At 39.2% G+C, this 18,439-nt stretch overlaps 3 protein-coding genes and 2 long non-coding RNA genes across 11 annotated transcripts; 4 read left to right on the forward strand and 1 right to left on the reverse strand.

Annotated features, from left to right (window-relative positions):
• Positions 1 to 440: 440 nt before the first annotated feature.
• On the forward strand, positions 441 to 7,271 carry LOC124196976 (gastric triacylglycerol lipase-like). 4 transcript variants are annotated; one of them, XR_006875906.1, is made up of 14 exons: positions 441 to 1,323; positions 1,396 to 1,457; positions 1,530 to 1,657; positions 1,735 to 1,849; positions 1,918 to 2,080; positions 2,145 to 2,228; positions 2,312 to 2,473; positions 2,553 to 2,637; positions 2,710 to 2,810; positions 2,871 to 2,915; positions 2,993 to 3,076; positions 3,153 to 3,273; positions 4,325 to 4,443; positions 4,559 to 4,780. XR_006875906.1 is itself a non-coding variant. In XM_046592230.1 (12 exons), exons 1-12 carry the CDS (start codon positions 1,108 to 1,110, stop codon positions 3,210 to 3,212), a joined length of 1,305 nt encoding a protein of 434 aa, XP_046448186.1. In that variant the 5' UTR covers positions 441 to 1,107; the 3' UTR covers positions 3,213 to 3,351. The 4 variants fall into 4 exon arrangements, 3 of the variants coding, with proteins under 3 accessions (XP_046448186.1, XP_046448185.1, XP_046448184.1); XM_046592230.1 differs by lacking the exons at positions 4,325 to 4,443; positions 4,559 to 4,780 and having other exon boundaries at positions 3,153 to 3,351; XM_046592229.1 differs by lacking the exons at positions 1,396 to 1,457; positions 1,530 to 1,657; positions 1,735 to 1,849; ... (8 more) ...; positions 4,325 to 4,443; positions 4,559 to 4,780 and adding exons at positions 5,312 to 5,373; positions 5,446 to 5,573; positions 5,653 to 5,767; ... (6 more) ...; positions 6,907 to 6,990; positions 7,098 to 7,271 and having other exon boundaries at positions 450 to 1,323.
• Positions 7,272 to 8,126: 855 nt separating this feature from the next.
• Positions 8,127 to 8,830, reverse strand: LOC124196978 (chondroitin proteoglycan 1-like). The gene is made up of 3 exons (XM_046592237.1): positions 8,700 to 8,830; positions 8,302 to 8,628; positions 8,127 to 8,205 (listed from the first exon to the last, which is right to left on the reverse strand). Exons 1-3 carry the CDS (start codon positions 8,763 to 8,765, stop codon positions 8,128 to 8,130), a joined length of 471 nt encoding a protein of 156 aa, XP_046448193.1. The 5' UTR covers positions 8,766 to 8,830; the 3' UTR covers position 8,127.
• A 1,038-nt stretch (positions 8,831 to 9,868) lies between these two features.
• Positions 9,869 to 10,809, forward strand: LOC124196980. The gene is made up of 4 exons (XR_006875910.1): positions 9,869 to 10,025; positions 10,079 to 10,243; positions 10,304 to 10,624; positions 10,686 to 10,809. It is a non-coding gene; the product is annotated as an uncharacterized LOC124196980 (long non-coding RNA).
• Positions 10,810 to 10,878: 69 nt separating this feature from the next.
• Positions 10,879 to 15,863, forward strand: LOC124196979. 4 transcript variants are annotated; one of them, XR_006875909.1, is made up of 8 exons: positions 10,879 to 10,977; positions 12,307 to 12,466; positions 12,546 to 12,630; positions 14,210 to 14,301; positions 14,793 to 14,896; positions 14,967 to 15,130; positions 15,202 to 15,482; positions 15,564 to 15,863. XR_006875909.1 is itself a non-coding variant. In XM_046592238.1 (4 exons), exons 1-4 carry the CDS (start codon positions 14,744 to 14,746, stop codon positions 15,659 to 15,661), a joined length of 696 nt encoding a protein of 231 aa, XP_046448194.1. In that variant the 5' UTR covers positions 14,558 to 14,743; the 3' UTR covers positions 15,662 to 15,863. The 4 variants fall into 4 exon arrangements, 1 of the variants encoding a protein (XP_046448194.1); XR_006875908.1 differs by lacking the exon at positions 10,879 to 10,977 and having other exon boundaries at positions 12,248 to 12,466; positions 14,210 to 14,365; XR_006875907.1 differs by lacking the exon at positions 10,879 to 10,977 and having other exon boundaries at positions 12,249 to 12,466.
• A 1,426-nt stretch (positions 15,864 to 17,289) lies between these two features.
• Positions 17,290 to 18,170, forward strand: LOC124196982. The gene is made up of 3 exons (XR_006875912.1): positions 17,290 to 17,659; positions 17,729 to 17,940; positions 18,037 to 18,170. It is a non-coding gene; the product is annotated as an uncharacterized LOC124196982 (long non-coding RNA).
• Positions 18,171 to 18,439: the final 269 nt, after the last annotated feature.

Genomic DNA, 18,439 nt, shown 5'->3' on the forward strand with positions numbered 1-18,439 from the left:
TTACCCACACACACAAAAAAAAAACTTGATCATAGAGAGAAAATGACGGGTCTAATTCTCAAAATGGTCCGTCGAACGACAGCCAAGTTTAACGCAGAAATTTTTGACCCAGCATTCCGGTTATGAAAATAAAAGGGAATTGAACAGAAAGAAAAATAGTTAACTGGATCACGAAATAAAAGATATTTCTAGATGGTAGCGCAGTGCTAGATAAAGCAATGTTTGCGGTCTTCAAATTCACGTACGCGTACTAACATAAACGTTTTGTTTTTTGTTGTCAGAATGAATTCCGTGCCAGTCTGTGTGCACATCCGATAAGTAAAACCGGTCTTCCTCCGGCTAAGAATAATATGTCTATAGTACTTTATTGTGTGGGTGTGGCCTCACAGCAGTCACGTTTTTATTAATTTTTTCTGTTATTTTGGGTGCAACATTCACAGGTGAGAACTTACAGCGCTAAAAGTCATCAATCTCAGCGTGAAAATCTCTCGTGGATAACTCATCGTCTTTGTAAGTACCTCCCTACTCAATCCTTACATAGAATCACAAACATTTTTAATTAACCGATTCAACTGCCTTAAATATGGTCATTTTCTTTGAATGAATGATAAGAATTTTAGGTTTTCAAGGTCGTAAATAGTTTGGCATAAGCGTGACCCGATCTAATATACTAACTCTGCTGCCGAATAAAATTATTTGGTTCAAGATACAGCGGCGCCATGTTCAGAAGCGAGAAAAACTTCCAACAGAAAGCGGAATGATGAAGGATATATAACGGTTGCCAGCACCGCCGCACATGGAGATTTTCCTAGTCGCCCAGCCGCTGATGGCGTATGTACGCAACATTATTTTGTAGAACTCTCACGTCGTGTCAAAACAGGTTTCTCGTCTATAAAACGCTTATACAAACATGCGAGGGGCTATAACATTGATCCAACTAGTCGCAAAATTGCCAGTAGGTTTCTGGCTCTGGCTGTGATAGTATTTGACCTTTTTCTCATGTTGGGTTGATTTCGGTTGATTTCAATCGCAGTTTGGGTCGTATATGGTGAGGATTGGGTCAGCTGTTTTACGTCAGTTGTTGGACAAGTTTCGGAAAGTGTCGTCATGATTTTAAGGCGGCCAATCGAGTTCTTCTACTGTTGGCTATCTTTTATTGCAATCTACCCGAGTACCTGCAGTTCCATTGAGAAAAATCACCGCGGTCTCAATCAATTTTATTCCGCACGATCGATCCTCAAAAGTTGGCGGAGGAAAGCTCAGGAGCAATCAGCCAGACTATTCGATCGACTACCAAAGAATCAGGAAGTCTTCTACACACCCGTTAATAAAATACTATTTCCTAATTTCATACGTACCGTTTTTAATTCTTAATATCTTATTCTCAAATTTCAGCCAGAAGTGATCAGGAACCGGGGCTACCCAGTCGAGGTTCACCATATCACAACAGATGATGGGTCCTTAAATTTTTTCTGACTTATCTCTTTTAGCGATTGTTATTAACAAAATGCATGTCAACATTTAATCAGGTACATTTTGGAAATTCACCGCATTCCGGCCCAATCGTCTGGCGGACCCAAGAAAGCGGTTTTCCTTCAGCACGGAGTCCTTGAGTCTTCCGGCACTTGGCTCGTCAATCCTTCCAAGCGCTCCCTTCGTAAATATTTTCAAAATCAATTTTAATTTCCCGGGCAAAATTTTTAAAACGCATTCCATCCTGTATACATTTCTTAGCATTTTTACTGGCCGATAAATCGTATGACGTGTGGATCGGTAATTTCCGTGGTAATAGGTATTCCAGGAGACACGTCACCCTCAATCCCGATGAAACCGAATTTTGGAGATTCAGGTGAGAAACTTTAAACAAAATCTATTGCTGCTAAAACCAATTGTTGATAATTTGATGTTGAATCACAGTTGGGATGAAATCGGCAATTACGACCTGCCGGCCGTCATCAATTACATTTTGAAAACAACTGGCCAATCGAAATTATCTTACATAGGACATTCTCTGGGATGCGGAACGTTCTTCATCGCCATGGTCAAACATCCGGAGCTCAACTCTAAAATTGACATCATGGTATAGTAGGTTATCTTAGTATACTTAATTCTAATAATCTAACTTCTCAAACTTGATGACGCAGGTTGCCCTGGCACCGCTTTCTTCCTTTGCTCATTTCACTACCCCCCTTTTTCGCTTTTTAGCTCCGCTGGATCGAATCATCCAGGTAAGAAAATAGAATCGTTCTACTAAATTGGGCAGCTGTCGCGAGTGACAATTGATTCATCTTTTGTAACTCTTATTATTCAGACTTACCTCCAGATGGTAGGGACTTGGGGTTGGCTGGACAGCCAAGGCTCAGGCGATCGCTTATTCAATTCCCTGTGCGGGAAGACTTACACCCTGGCCAACCGTTGCGCGGACTTGATACGCGCATTTTCTGGGCCGAATCCCAGCAACAATTTCGACCCTGTAAGTCAGAGACTCACCAACAAATTTCGAATGAATAGATAGTGAAAATTTAAATTTCCTTCTGATTCATGGAATGAAGACTGCAGTGCCAGGGATGATTGCAAATGCTTTCCACGGGACGTCGGTTCCTGTCATCGCCCAATTTGCGCAAAATTTCCAAGCAGGTAAAATAATCCTTCAGGTGGAAAACTAATAACCAAGAACTTTTACTCGATGAATTTTTCTTTGCGTAATAGGGGAGACATTTCAAGCTTACGATTACGGGCCTCGAGGGAACATTATGCGCTACGGATCGACCAGACCGATGGAATACCACCTGGATCGAATTACAGCTCCGGTATATTATTGTTTTGTTAATTTTACTTTTTTTTATGGTATATGCTTGATGTCAAAACAGATTTACGTGTTTTCGGGAGGAAATGACCATATTGTTACGCCATTGGTAAGTTAATTATTCATTTCTTTTTTAAATCAAATCTTAAATGATACTTTAACCGTTGGATTGTGCGCTATAATTAGGATGTTGACTGGCTACTGACTCAACTCAAAAACATGAAGGGATCCACCCGCATTCCAGAATACAATCACGGCGATTTCATATGGGTAAGAACAAAAACAAAGTTAAACTTTATTTCGAGCTAAAATAACAAATCTATTCAACGAATGTTTATGCCAACAGGGGACGGATGTCAAAGAAAAATTGTACGATCAAGTCATGGCCCTTTTACCGCCACCATAAGCTCAAGCGAAACTTTGATTCGTCTTCTGTGCAAAATGCTATCCATAAAATAACATGTCAGGTAATTTATTCATCAAGCTTGCATAGCACTAACAACACCTGTATACATTGCATTTTTAATTAAAAGTTTTTCATAATTTCTGTTATCAAATGAATTGATCAAAATTCTTCAGAAATATTTAAGGATGGAAGGAATGGCTAACAAGGGCTTGGAACTGACTCTTGGATGTTTTTCAAAAAGATGTTGGTTGCTGTTAGGAGAATATTTTGCTCGGCCAGCTGAGGTTGTACTCATCGGAACAATCGATCAAAATGTCCCGAGGTTTTGGCGTTTCAAGCTGCGGGTGTACGGATCTTAACCTCTCCTTGATTTTTAAAAGAAACAAAAAAGTCATTTTAGTTAACGGTAAAACATGGGCTGCTGTCTGATGGTGAAAAAAGAATAGGTCTTTGTAAAAATAGAAAACTAAATAGGTAAGAGCCAAGCTCGATGATGGGTCAATCGGCAATTCATCGCTTGACACAAACGAGTACCCAAAGGAACCCGTTCCTTACCCGCAAGACTAAGAACGGCCGATTATGCATATGAGTTCAACCAACAAGAAAGATGACCATCGAACAGGAAGGTGAGAAAGGCTGGTTGTATAGGTAACCCACACACAAAATAAAACTTGATCATAGAGGGAATCACATATACTCAAAATGGTCAGTCAAACCAATGTCACAGTGAACGCCAGACAAAGTTTAACGCAGATGTTTTCGAGCCAGCATTCCGGTTATGAAAAAATAATAAAATATGAGGAACAGAGCAGAAAGAAAACTAGTTGACTAGATTTCAAAATCAAAATTATTTCTTAATGGTAGCGCAGCGCTAGATAAAGAAATGTTTGAATCTTTGCGGTTTCCGAATTCACGTAAGAACTGATGTACGTTTTGTTTTTTGTTGGAATGAAATCCGTGCCAGTCTGTGCTGTGCACATCCGATAAGTAAAACCGGTCTTCCTCCGGCTAAGAATAATATGTCTATAGTACTTTATTGTGTGTGTGTGTGGCCTCACAACAGTCACGATTTTTATTAATTCTGTCTGTTATTTTGGGTGTTTCATTCACAGGTTTAAATATCAAAGAGAACTTACAGCGCGCAAACAGCCATCAATCTCAAGGTGAAAATCTTCTGACGAAAAAACCTCGTTCAACAGGTTATACTCGGTGGATGACTCAGTCTTTTTTTGTAAGTACCTCCCTACTCGATCATTACATACAATCACAGGCATTTTTAATTAACCAGTTAATTTCAATTGCCTTAAATATGGTAATTTTCTTTGAATGAATTATTTGAATTTCAGGAGTTCAAGGTCGTGAATAGTTTGGCATAAACTTGACCCGATCCACTCTGCTGCCAAATAAAATCACTGGGTTCAAGATACAGCGGCGCCATGTACAGAAGCGAAAAAAGGGTTTCTTCTGTTTTTATAACATGAGGATGTAACGGTTCCCCCCGCCGCACATGGAGATTTCCTAGTCGCCCAGCCGCTGATGGCGTATGTACGCAACCTTTTTTTTTTTTTTTTTTTTAGAATTCTCACGTCATGTCAAAACAGGTTTCTCGTATCAAACGCTTATACATACGTGCGAGGGGCTATAACATCGATCCAACTAGTCGCAAAATTGCCAGTAGGTTTCTGACTCTGGCTGTGATAGTGTTTGACCTTTTTCCTCATGTTGGGTTGATTTCAATTGCAGTTTGGGTCGTGTATGGTGAGGATTAGGTCATTATTACGTCAGTTGTTGGACAAGTTTGAAAGTGTCGCCATGATTTTAAGGCGGCCAATCGAGTTCTTCTACTGTTGGTTATCTTTAATTGCAATCTTCCTGAGTGGCTGCAGTTCCATTGAGAAAAATCACCGCAGTCTCAATCGATTTTATTCCGCTCGATCGGTACTCAAAAGTTGGCGGAGGAAAGCTCAGAAGCAATCTGTCAGACTCTTTGATCGACTACCAAAGAACCCGGAAGTGTTCTACACACCCGTAAATAAAATTACTACACCCGTATTTACTACACCGGTTTTAATTCTTAATATCTGATTCTCAAATTTCAGCCGGAAGTGATCAGGAGCCGGGGCTACCCAGTCGAAGTTCATCACATCACTACAGATGACGGGTTCTTAAATTTTTTCTGACTTATCTCTTTTAGCGATTGTTACTAAAGAAATGCATGTCAACATTTAATCAGGTACATTTTGGAAATTCACCGCATTCCAGCTCAATTGTCTGGCGGACCCAAGAAGGCGGTTTTCCTTCAGCACGGGGTCCTTGAGTCTTCCGGCACTTGGCTCGTCAATCCTTCCAAGCGCTCCCTTCGTAAATATTTTTAAAATCAATTTGAATTTCCCGTGCAAATTTTTTAAAAACGCATTTCATCCTGAATTACATTTCTTAGCATTTTTACTGGCCGATAAATCGTACGACGTATGGATCGGTAATTTCCGGGGCAACAGGTATTCCAGGAGACACGTCACCCTCAATCCCGATGAAACCGAATTTTGGAGATTCAGGTGAGAAACTTTAAACAAAATCTATTGCTGCTAAAACCAATTGTTGACAATTTATTGATGTTGAATCACAGCTGGGATGAAATCGGCAATTACGACCTGCCGGCCGTCATCAATTACATCTTGAAAACAACTGGCCAATCGAAATTATCATACATAGGACATTCGCTGGGATGCGGAACGTTCTTCATCGCCATGGTCAAACATCCGGAGCTCAACTCTAAAATTGACATCATGGTATAGTAGTTTATACAAGCATACTTAATTCTAATAATCTGATTTCTCAAGATTGATGACGCAGGTTGCCCTGGCACCGCTTTCTTCCTTTGCTCATTTCACCAACGCCATCTATCGCATGTTAGCTCCGCTGGATCGAATCATCCAGGTAAGAAAATAGAATCGTTCTACTAATTTGGGCAGCTGTCGCGAGTGACAATTGATTCATCTTTTGTAACTCTTATTATTTAGACTTACCTCCAGATGGTAGGGACTTGGGGGTGGCTGGACAGCCAAGGCTTTGGCGATCGTTTCTTCAATTCCCTGTGCGGTAAGACTTACACCCTGGCCAACCGTTGCGCGGACATATTACGCGCATTTTCTGGGCCGAATCCCAGCAACAATTTCGACCCTGTAAGTCAGAGACTCACTAACAAATTTCGAATGAATAGATAGTGAAAATTGAAATTTCCTTCTGATTCATGGAATGAAGACTGTAGTGCCATTGATGATTGTCAATGTTTTCCAAGGGACGTCGGTGCCCGTCATCGCTCAATTTGCTCAAAATTTCCACGCAGGTAAAATTACTCAGACGGGAAAACTAACGAAGAACTTTGACTTGATGAATTTTCTTTGCCCAGGGGTGACATTTCAAGCCTACGATTATGGGCCTCGAGAGAACATTATGCGCTACGGATCAACCAGACCGATGGAATACCATCTAGACCAAATTACAGCTCCGGTATATTATTGTTTTGTTAATTTTACTTTTTGTTTTAAAATTAACCAGCCGTATGAAAATCGTCCAAACAGATTTACGTGTTTTCGGGAGGAAATGACACCATTGTCACACCAATGGTAAATTTGTTATTTCTTTTCCACCAAAAAATCTCATTACCATCCGTTTGGTTGTGCGCTATAATTAGGATGTGGACTGGCTACTGACTCAACTTAAAAACATGAAGGGATCCACCCGAATTTCAGAATACAATCACCTCGATTTCATATGGGTAAGAATAATAGCCACCAAAAATGTTACACTTGACTTTGGAGTTTTCCCATATAATATAGCTTAAATTTTAAAAATGTATTCAACCAATACTATTCATGCCAACAGGGGACGGATGTCAAGGAAAAGCTGTACGATCAAGTCATGGCCCTTTTACCACCGCCGTAAGTTCATTGCTCAAGTGTTATTATTTATTAATGAAAAGTGCAAATCAAAACTGCCTAGGAACAATAATTTAATCCGCAAATTGTTAAACGTTAATAAATTCAATTTTTGACCGACGCTGCTCATGTGATCTCGGACTCGATTATAACATTGGCCTGCGCCCAGTAGAGAGACGATCAATCCCGGGAATAAAACAGGTTTGAACGATGAAGAAGCCGTAGGGCGTATCGCAGCTCGTTCCAGTTGCTCCAAATGTCCAAGTGGACAACGGTTCCTGGCGCTGTCGTTTCAGTTATTTTTAAATAACCTTGGAATACTGGTTTTATAATATTCGAGAAAGAAAAACACAATTCCCGGTCAGTTGTAAGCAAACTCCGCCGAAAATTCAATTTCTGTTTTAGCGCTTTTATAGTGTGACCCAGTTTGATGGAATTGAGAGCCCAGGAGCAAACCAACAAGTGCCCAGCTTTTATACGGAGCGGAACTGCTGGCAGACGGGCAACTTGTTTTTTTTTCATGGTAATTGCAGATGTCAGACGAACATATAGCCGGTGGGACTGTTAATGGCATTCTGATGGCATTTTGATGCAGCCGCGCCTTATTTTAAAAACATCGGCGATTTTAGTCACCAATTCAGAGCAAGAACCGGTAAAATGTCCATGAACTTTTGACTAGATTGAAAGGATTTTCTTTAACGGTTATAATTGAAACTAGGAAAATATTCTTATGCAATTGTAGCTTATTAATTTTTCAGGCAATTTTTAATCTTGGCTACCTAAAACATTAATTAATTACACTTGTGAAATTTGGTACTTGGTGAACTGTGTGTGTATTTACTGCGCTAATGTTGGCAATATTCAAAATTTCTTGTTTCTAAATAACGGCAACGACTTTGGTCGTAATTATTATGTCATGGGAATAGAATATTGGTAATAACGTTTAGATTAATTGCAGGAACACCATCAGGATTCCTTCACATACAGCCGGGTACATTGTGGCTGTAGTCGCACCAGTTGAGCTGTTGGTTGTAAACCAAATTAGCCGGGCAGTTCTGCATTAGTTGCATAGACAACAAAATAAAGAGATGTTATATAATCACATAACATAATTTTGAAATTAGGAATAATAATAGAAGTGCAATTATTACCATAATGAAAGTGATTTGATTGGAGCAGCTGATGAAAGTCTTGCAATCATACGGATTGACGTAATTCCCATCTGCCACCCAATAGCAGAAATCCAACAGCGACTTTTCGGTTGTTGGGGTAGTATCTGGGGTAGTAGGCCTGGTGGTAATCTCTTGAATAGTTGTCGGAGCAGTTGTGGTGGTGGTGGTGGTTGTTGGCTTCGCCTTGGTGGTACGTTTCACCGGTAGTTTAACTTCTTCGCTTGAATCACGTTCGCTGCTGGACGAACTCTTGTCCTGCTCTTTGCTAGAGGACTGATTGAAATGATGTCCCTTCTTAGGCGGAATCTAATAAAAAATGATTATGCAATAATAATTTTTCACCTGAGATATCTTTGATGACGTTTAATAGAAAATACCTTGGCACTCGTTGCCAGCGCAACGAGCAAGAGGAAGCAGCAGAGAGTGGCGACGCGGATGGCCATGTTGAATGTTTGAAGTTGAACGTTCGGTGTAGAAAGTTGATAAAGGATCTGATGCCTTTAGCTTGTCCTGCCAGCCCAATTTATACTCGAAACGAATGCTGGCTTATGGTTTATTAGCCAGCGTGAAAACGTGTTGATTATCTAACTGATGAGACAACGTGAATTTTGTCAAGGTTGTTCTACATCGGCGCAAGTTTTTTCCCGCAATTAAACTCAACGTAATAAACTAAGGACTCAATATCATAATCGGACATCCGGGGTTATAAATATGCCTCGATGACGATATGAGACGATTTATGTTACGCTATAATATAGTTCAGACTGCATTTTTTAGATTGTTCTTTGCCGAATACTTGTAAAAGGCACATAGACGCACAGATTTGGAATTGATGACAAAGACCTGCGAATCTGTCACAATGTCACGTAACTATAAAAATTTCTAGCGGTTTCATTGCTGTCAGTAGAACGCCTTTGTCGGTTTGACAACGATAAGAAACTAACGAATAACCCATCGTTATCTTTATCAACATTTTTATGTTTCACAGGACTGATATCCGCCGGCTCTTTCTTTGCCATATTTATCGCCTCGTTTCCTCCGGTTTCCTCCTGATGGACGTGTCGAAATCTCTGGGCACCGTTTCGGGGCCAATTTGTCACGCGATCAGAACATGTATCAGGATACCATAGCTTATTTGTTAGGTTTGGGTACATATCAATTCAAAGATATGTGGGGGTATAGCTCAGTGGAGATTCGACTGCAGATCGAAATTTCCCCAGTTCAAACCAAGGTGCCCTGGTAGTATTGTAAGGTTGAATTAAAAAGTATGACGAAAGGTTAAATAGGATTCTGTACGAACTTGTTGTTTTTTTACTTGTAGGATTAGTTTATTTGTTTAAAATGGCAGAAAAACGTTTTGACAATTCATTTTATTGGAAAATTTGAAAAAAGGCCCACGCGCCACGCCCACCTTGAAATCATAATTGGAATTGAATGGCAATGTGGCAATGATGTCACAGTCTCACGGGATATTTTTTTCAACTGCTAGTTTCTTGGTTGGCGCCATCCGGTTATCCACGCTTTTGGCTCTTAGTCTTAGATTAAACACTGCGTTAATAAAGCGGTAGAATCGTATTAGACAACATTTGTATATTAAACTAGAATTCAGATTACAATTACTAGAATTTATACAAAGAAGGACTCGTTCATAAAGTTTCAGAAATTGTTATGTTTAATGGCCATTTGATGTCAGTACTCAGTAGGTAAAATAGACCAAGAAATCCACTCCTCAAAGATATGCTGACTGTATATTTAGTTTCTTAAATCAGAATCGGAAGGAGGAACTAAGCTTGCTGACCACAAAAAAATTTAAGGTTGATGATGTAACAGTTTGCAATCAGGAGTGCAGGTTTTGAAATCGTGAAACAGAACCTCCTGATTTTCCTTTACAAGTACATGACTAGTTTATGCAGTGATTCAAGTAAGTATTTCCCTCGATTAAAGTTTGTTTTCCGATTTCACAAAATCTTTCTGTTTCCAGCCCAGGTTTTTACTTGACAACTATAATGGGTTCAACTAGCTACTGAATGTCAAGTCATTGCTGCCGAGTTTCAACTGGTACTCACAAAGAGTTTATCAACTCCACAGTTCTGTACCACACGAAAAAGATCTCATTCTCTGAAGTGGTGATAGCTCAAGCCAAGTAGCTGCAGAAAATTAAATCGACACAGCAGAGCAGCAGAGCTTGACATGTGATCAGTTTAAGGTCTTGACTTTTGCTACTGTTGTAACATGCAGACATTCACTATTAATGGACTCCCAACTTCTAGATAGTCTAGATTGCCTCATTGCTCTACCATCCGTAAGTTTAATTGTCATATTCCTTAGTTAGATTTGTATTGTTAATTCCTTTTACGGTATAGGGGATAACATTCTCAGTATTAAGAACTATTTGATCCGATTTTTTATGACTCGCCATTCGCCAATCTGATAATAATCGTCTGCAAAAATTTCCGCCAACATAAAAAATTTGTCGAGCAATTGAAGGCAAGTTTTTATACTATGCGTGCTGATTTGTTTGCTGTGATATTTATTCGAATTAATTTTATTAGAGCTTGCCGTCCTTTCCTGTGCAGCAGCCAGGAGTTACGGGAGACCACAAACACCACGACCCTCGGATGGAAAGAAGGGTCATTTGACGGAGCTCTTTCAAAGGTTAGAATTACATTTTTTCATTACTTCCTCCTTTTTTTTCTATTAGCTACCGACCACTGGAGAGGTTAAATTACTGCGTTTGTTTTCATTAGCAATGGCGAAATAATAGTAAATTTGAGGCAATGTCAGGTTTTACGGCGCTAGAGTTTTGTTGTCATATCGTGGGAAAGAAAATCGTCTAGCTGGATCAGGATTTCTAAATGACAACGCTTCAATTACATGACATGTTTGACTTTCTGGTACGTGAGCTAGTTGTTCCTTTAGTCGTCAACATTTTAAAAAATCCGATAAACAGACCTGAACATCAAAGGTGACCATCGTTGGTTGTGGTAACGAATCTTCTGGGTTGACTACGGAAAGTGGAGAATTATTTATGAATCGCGTTATACCGAGCTTGAGGAATAGACTAAATTATGAAAGTTTTCCCATCTGTGGTGCTTCGTGGTGAAGCTAAAATATTATGTTCTTATCGTGATTTTGGTTCTGTGAAAACATGTGTGCGTGTTTTGCAACTTGCCAGACATCAAATCTTACGCACATGCCGTTAGCCTGTTAATCGTATCTCATCATTCCTAATTCCACAAAGATGTTTGAAAATTTAGATTCTGCCGAGTAGACATGTGAAGTTTCTCTGTAAGGCTGCCACTTGGCATTAGCTGTCGATCAGTGATGGTATTCTCAGCCTGATCCGTTCGTGCGGTGAAACCAAAATTCAGCGTTTCTGTTTCACAAAATACGCGAACGTTTTCGATGGCACTGCCGAAGAGAATTGGATCGACCTGTTTGAAAACAAGACTTTTTATGCGGTAGCTGTTTTTGAAGCTTGGCTAATCTGGTATGTGATTTATTAGATACATCCCGATATATCCAGACTATTTGATTGTGTTATTCCCTACGCCGATTAACGAGTTGACCTTTTGAGCAACGATATACTTAATGTATATTCTTTAAGAACTTTTATAGCGACTGTACTAATTGCCATTGTATACATATCGCAGTTAGCGTTGACAAGCGTTCGTCTTTGTTTGTCTTCTTCTGGTCTTTCAGATTTTATGTTATTCAGCTTCTTCCTTTCAAAAGTGTCGTAGATGGAAATGATTAGCGGATGATTGATTGGCGTCACCACGTAAGTGAAGAGAACCGAGGAGTAGGCCTGGACGAAGATGAACGTCGCCAGGGTCCAAACGCCAGCGACTAGACGAATTGATAGTTGTTTCGATGTACGTTATCAATGATGTAGTTTATTTTTCCTCGTCTCACTGGCGTCTCACCGCTCCAGCTCCACTTTAACACGGACCATATCGTACCTAAAAAGATAAAATTACACAGAAACGGCGAAATGAAATCAGAAGGAGCAGCTAAATTCGGATGCCTTGGTTACGTGAAATTCAAACGGGCTGAAAGGATATCGAGGACAACACCTCCTTTAAGTGGCCCAACCAGCCCCTTGCGGTTACCGCTCCAATTTGGCTGGGACAGAGAAATTAAAGTAACGGATAATTGAATCATCTATAAGAGATACCATCCGTCAAAATATAATAAACGACTATTTTTATTTTCTTACCCAGATGACGAGAAGATTTTGACCGTTGAGCGGATCCGATTTCGACGAGGAGCAGTTAAGAATGAACCCAACGAAGAAATTGAAATAAGGTAATGATAGAGACATTGTAAGCGATATTATGTGAGAGTAAACAGTCAATTTTGCTATCTGCTAGAGTTTGCCGAAGTTGCAGACTGTGCTTTTATACAGGGTTATGTTGTTCTTACTATTGGACTTGTGTGACAAAAACTGAAATGCAACGAACGTTCGTTGTGTTATGGAGACGGCTCCCCAGGGTTGGTTGACTACAGGAAGCGCAGAATTATTCATTAATCACGGTAGCCCTTGGAAGCTTGAATAGGCGAATAAAAGGCCAAAATATGACATGTTTCATATGCGTGGTGCTTCATGGCATGCTGGAATAGGTTCCTAATGTGTTTTCAGTCGTGTTGAAACATGTATTAGTTTTCCGGTGCTTGGTTTAAATAACTAAAGCCAAGCTTTTGTCATTTGTCATGTATTCATAGTTTTAATTTCACTCATCTGTGAACGACTGCACAAAGGTTTTTCATAGTTCAAATCCTGGGTTGTACATTGTGTGAGATTGTGAGAAGTTCCTCGATACAAGTGCCCCTTGGCATTCGCTGTGGATCGATAGGGGTCTATTCACTTCTCGTATATACATTCGTCAATTCAAACTCTGCTATTCTGCTTTGCGAAATTGTCTAAATTTACTTATTCGTTTTTGTGGAGCGGCATGTTCTCCAGGCGACAGACAGCGACTTTCCCGACTGTCTGATAATTTCATTTTACTTTGATATTTCTTGATTTCATTTTGTTGCATTTCTCTACTTATTGTAGAGTCGAATCAACAAGTAGCTGAAACACTTTTTCTGGTTTTTTTACTTTTTAGTGACTTAAAATCGATTGTCGGCTTATTCCCTAAATTTCTTTGTCGCAACTCTTGGTAGTTTGGTATACTTTTTGAAAAAATTAGTCATAATGTAGTCTTTGTCAGTTAAAGAGATGGCGTTGTATAACATTCGTAATGAAAATTGGACATTCGAAATATCTAAAAACATTTTCACTTCGACATTGAAAAGAATAAGAAATTACTCACCTTTCTTGCTTGGAAGTGGCAAACTATTGAATAACAGTGTAATAACAATACTTGGTTTTTATTCTTTTATCACGGGTAAAATTTCTATCCATGCAACTTCTAAGTTTTTTTTTTTGTAGGACTGAAAGGAACTTGAACTGCACGAAACATATGTACTTTCATTTTTCTGGAACTTTTTTTTGTTGACGTATAATTTTATCGCAAACGTTTTCCATCAACTTTTATCTGAAATGGACGGCAATTTTTTGTACAACAGTAGCGTGATTTATGCCAAGTAAGATCAAAGAACTTTTGAAATCATTTTGAATGGGCCGTAAATAATGTTGTCGTAACCTCTTCCGGCCCCACCAGCAAATGGTGATTTCCAACCAGAAAATGTCTTCGTACCCCCAGCAGTTTTCGTTTCAATGTAATTTTTTTCAAATTCAATTTAGACACCTTTACAACGTAAATGGATGCACAGTTGTTGATCAATGATAATTTCCTTTTCAGCAAATTTCTTCCATTTAGAAAATTTGTCGAATGGATTTGGCTTGAAACATTTCATTTGCACTATTTTGTCGTTACAGTGGATTCTACCAAGTGGATGCAGTCCGTCCCAGAAGTGATTTGCAGACAGAGAGATTATCATAGAATGTAACCAACGTCATCAACCTCATTGGTATGCATATAATTTGCGCCCATGAAAATATCCTGGCAATGGTCGTAACATTTTCTAGGTTGAGGTAAGAACTTATTTTGTAAACTTCTCTTAAGAATGTGTACAGTACTGAATTGTTTTAACCGTTTTTCCGGCACTAATGGTCGGTCACCGTTTCCCTGTCAGTCATGCAGAATTACACTTCCGGTCGGGGAATATTCGTCAAATTAGTCCAAGTGGATCCATTCGCCCGTGGCTGTGTCCGCGCAGCGGTTCAATATTTAACGCCTAATAACTGATGGGACATTAAAAATGCGCTCGTGCTGGCCTAATTGGCCAGCAAGTAGAATATTATCTTGGGGTTTTTTTTTCAGCTGAGATTCGTGCGTATATAACAGGGTGGTGAGACAATGTTCAAGTTGCAGAAGAAGCAAAGTCTCTGAACTGTACGGACATTTCCAACATGAATCGTCAAAGTATTTCAACTCATTTGGCTTTGATTGCATTTACAGCCGTGATTCTCTTTGTGGCGTATGGACCTGTTGAAGTAGAAGCCATAACGTCGAGTTCTTTTATCACCAGTACTTCAACGATAACCGTGACATCTACTGAAAAGGTAATGAGCCTCAAAGTTATCGAAGTTAAGTTCTTGATTAAAATTGAATAACACCAATTTATTTATGCAGAGCATTTGTGGGAAATTGATCAACGTCACGGCCGCCTGTCGTCGACGCCGAAATTTTGAATTCGAAAGGCCCGAAATTTTAACATTCGATGAAGGTATCGACGAGGACATCGATCTGGCCTTCAGTAACTTTTACAAACAATTTGTTCCCACCAAGACTTTGAGGTAAATGCTCACAAGTTAAATTTAATTCGGAAATGGAATTGAAAAAGATTGATTGAAACAAACAAATGAAGTATGGAAGTGACGCCGTTGGTCGTGTTGCCTCCTCGCATTTCATCCGGACGTAATCCAACGATCGCCAGCCATCATTTCGGACTGCGGACGTCTTATCCCATGTACCCGATGGGTAGTCGGAACAAGAGCCCCAATATCCACCCAAGTATCTACCCCCACCAAGATGAGGCGAAACTTCAGCAGCAACAACTTCTCAATCAGCAGCGCATATTTTTCTCCGCTCTCTCCCTGGCCAACGTGTTCAGCAGGACCACCGTTACATTCACTACATTCAAAACGGGTAAGCTAAATAATACCAACAATCATTCATTAAATAAAAACGTTTCATTGACTGTGCACAAATTTAATTTCTGAATGACAGAAACAAAGACGGAAGTGTCGACTTCCAAAGCCACTTTTTTCGTCGTCGGCTGCACACCGAATCCCTTCCCCTTCAGCGTTTGCTCAGCTAAACGTTAAATGTTTTCGAATCTTGATTGGCAAATTATTTGTTTTGGAACACTTGCATGATTAACAGACTTTATTTATCTTTATTTATCAAAGTTTTTTTTTAATCATTATTATTCTTCTTTAATTATTATCCAGTTTTCATTATGGACTGCCTTTAAATTATTGTGCTATTATTCCAAATCTGCCAATTATATTAAATCTAGAAACAAAATGTTTAAATGGTACTACAATTTTATTTTCTGAGATGTCGATTTTTCTCGAGTGCCTTGAGTGGCATGACGGGGGATGTCAACTCCTTTTTAAGGATCAGATGTCTCGACTCTCGAATAACTCCAGAAAAGTTGTCTTGGGGGTCTAGTTGAAATTTTCCGTCACTGTCCCAAGTCAAACACGAAAAGGTCAAGAAATGTTTTGCCGATGTAGGAGCCATGCCAACCATCCGGTCGATCGAAGTCTTCATGTCCCTGCCCACGTCAATGCTGATTTAGTTAGACGGAATGTGCCCATGTTAACCGAGAGAGGTTTGAGCCTTGTAAATATTCTGCATTTGGTGTAATGATTAATTGATTCGGATTTGAATTACTTGAATAGTAACGACCGTTATTTCTTATGAGATTGGAGCAGCCAGAAGTATCGGGACACCACCGGACATCAGCACGGCCCTTGGATCACTTGGATGCAAGATTGTTCACCTGAGTTCATTCAAATAAGGTTAGGATGCATTTGTCATTGTCTATGCGTTGTTTCAAAATCTGGGCTACTGAAAAAAGTGAAAATATGACTGGCAGTAGGACAGTATCCAAGTTGAAAATTAACCACTTCCACACGAATTCTTTTCGCGTAATTGGGTAGTTAACTGGAACTTAACTGCTGACCATATTCACGGTTAGTTATCTTTCGTCTCATGAAAAGGGAGACTTGCGTCAAGCCACAAGTTGCTGTCTAATTGTTGGGGAAAAACTAGTCGAATTTCTTAATTGATGCGGATGAATGTTCGAATCTCAATTGGTTCATCAGTTGCAGTAGGTTTTTTTAACGACATTGGCTGACTGAAACGATTTAGGAAGACAGAAAATAGGAGTAACGAAAAAAAAACTTCAAGCAACTATTGAATTTTTTTTTTATCATTCCTTTTCCTTTAGATTTCGCGTGTTATTTAGGAAAATAGAGCAGGATTTTGTTCTAATTTTTTTTAAATTTAAGAAACGCTGGTTTTGAGTCCAGTAGTCCACGCCGGTCCACGCTGATCTTTGTTGACACTGCAGAATTGACTACCTTGATCAGATTTGACTGTCGAGCCCAGCCCAGCTAGCTGCTAGCACTTATATAACTCTTGCAGTCTTGCATCGTTCGAAGTTTCCACCGGCTGCTTTATAAAGACTCCCCGTTTATTTCATTGCTTCTTTCGTTTAAATACTTGTCCCTGTACCTACACGAAAACCGACGGCTATAGTATTTTTTTAGCATTATTACAAGAGGATGAAGAGATTTTGTTCGGATTATCGCACGCAAATTCAAATTTTTAAAAAGTTAAACGGCATCTAGTGACTGCGATTACAATTTACAAGCTAGAAATGATTTTTCAGCGTCGTCTGCAACTAACACGTGCCAAAGCAAATGGTTCGGACCGAACAGAATCAGATCGTCACCTAATCCCACAAAAAGAAAAGAATCAAATCGAAATCGTCCTTCGGTCAGTGCTTCAATGGTGACTTAGTTCGTGGATGTCTGTTATTTTATTGGCTTGTTTTTTAAATATTTACGTGATCAGGAAACTGTTTGGTGGTATCTCATAAATTGAAAGAAAATGTCAGGTGGTGTTGAGAGGAATAAAAGGCCAGCTTCTTGTTACACTGGTCCTGATTCCTAGAGTCGAACGTTATTTAATAGAGAACAGTCACAGAACATAGATAGACCTATGGAGGAAATGACTGATTTACTTGAAAGGCAATATGCTGACTATGGAAGGAAGAAGAATATTTCTTTTTCGAAATTGTGTTAAGTAACGTAAGTAACTTATTTGAATGAGAATATTAAAGCAGAAAGTAAACTAAAGCCATTATTAATCTTTTTCAGTATATGGAGACATAATAATAATCCTGGGAGCCAAGGACGCCAAGGATGATGTCAGTGATTCATATCCTTATGAAACTGCTAGAATAGCTGACACTCTTGAAAGTAGGGAAACTGCTAATGTATCCTTATGAAGTATGTACTCCTAACAATACAGCAGAATATTCACATAATGATAATTGACATAATGGCGATTGATGTGCATGGTGAACAAGGTATGGCACCATTACAACGTACACCAATAACAGAAATGTTTAAACTGTTTTGCCCTAAATCAGTCAAGTACTTCAAATTTTACTTTTGTATTGCAGTTACAGAAAGTTATTGTAAAAAGAAAAGAAATTTGATCCAGAAGCCCCAGGTGAAACCAAGAAAAAATCTGATGTGTTCCAATCTGTCATTTCTACTAGGAAGTTATCAGAAGTTGGTGGCCACTGAACATCCCTCAAAATAACAGTTTTCTTAATAAATTTCAGGACTGCTGGGTCTCATTTAACAATTTTTTTAATTCATCTCTAGGAAGTGCGTAAGCAGATGATTCACATGAAGCATACAGAATTTTACCAACGTTTGAGCCAGAGGATTTTTCTTCACGGTCCAGGGCTCCAGGCTGCGGTTAAACGTTATTGGTTTCATGTTATCACTGGTGTAAATCTTTATTTCATTTATTGTACTATAATATTTTACATGGTAGGAACTAAAAATCCTTATTTT

The sequence above is a fragment of the Daphnia pulex genome, chromosome 7 (assembly GCF_021134715.1).
Source record: "Daphnia pulex isolate KAP4 chromosome 7, ASM2113471v1".
In the NCBI taxonomy this organism is placed as follows: domain Eukaryota; kingdom Metazoa; phylum Arthropoda; class Branchiopoda; order Diplostraca; family Daphniidae; genus Daphnia; species Daphnia pulex.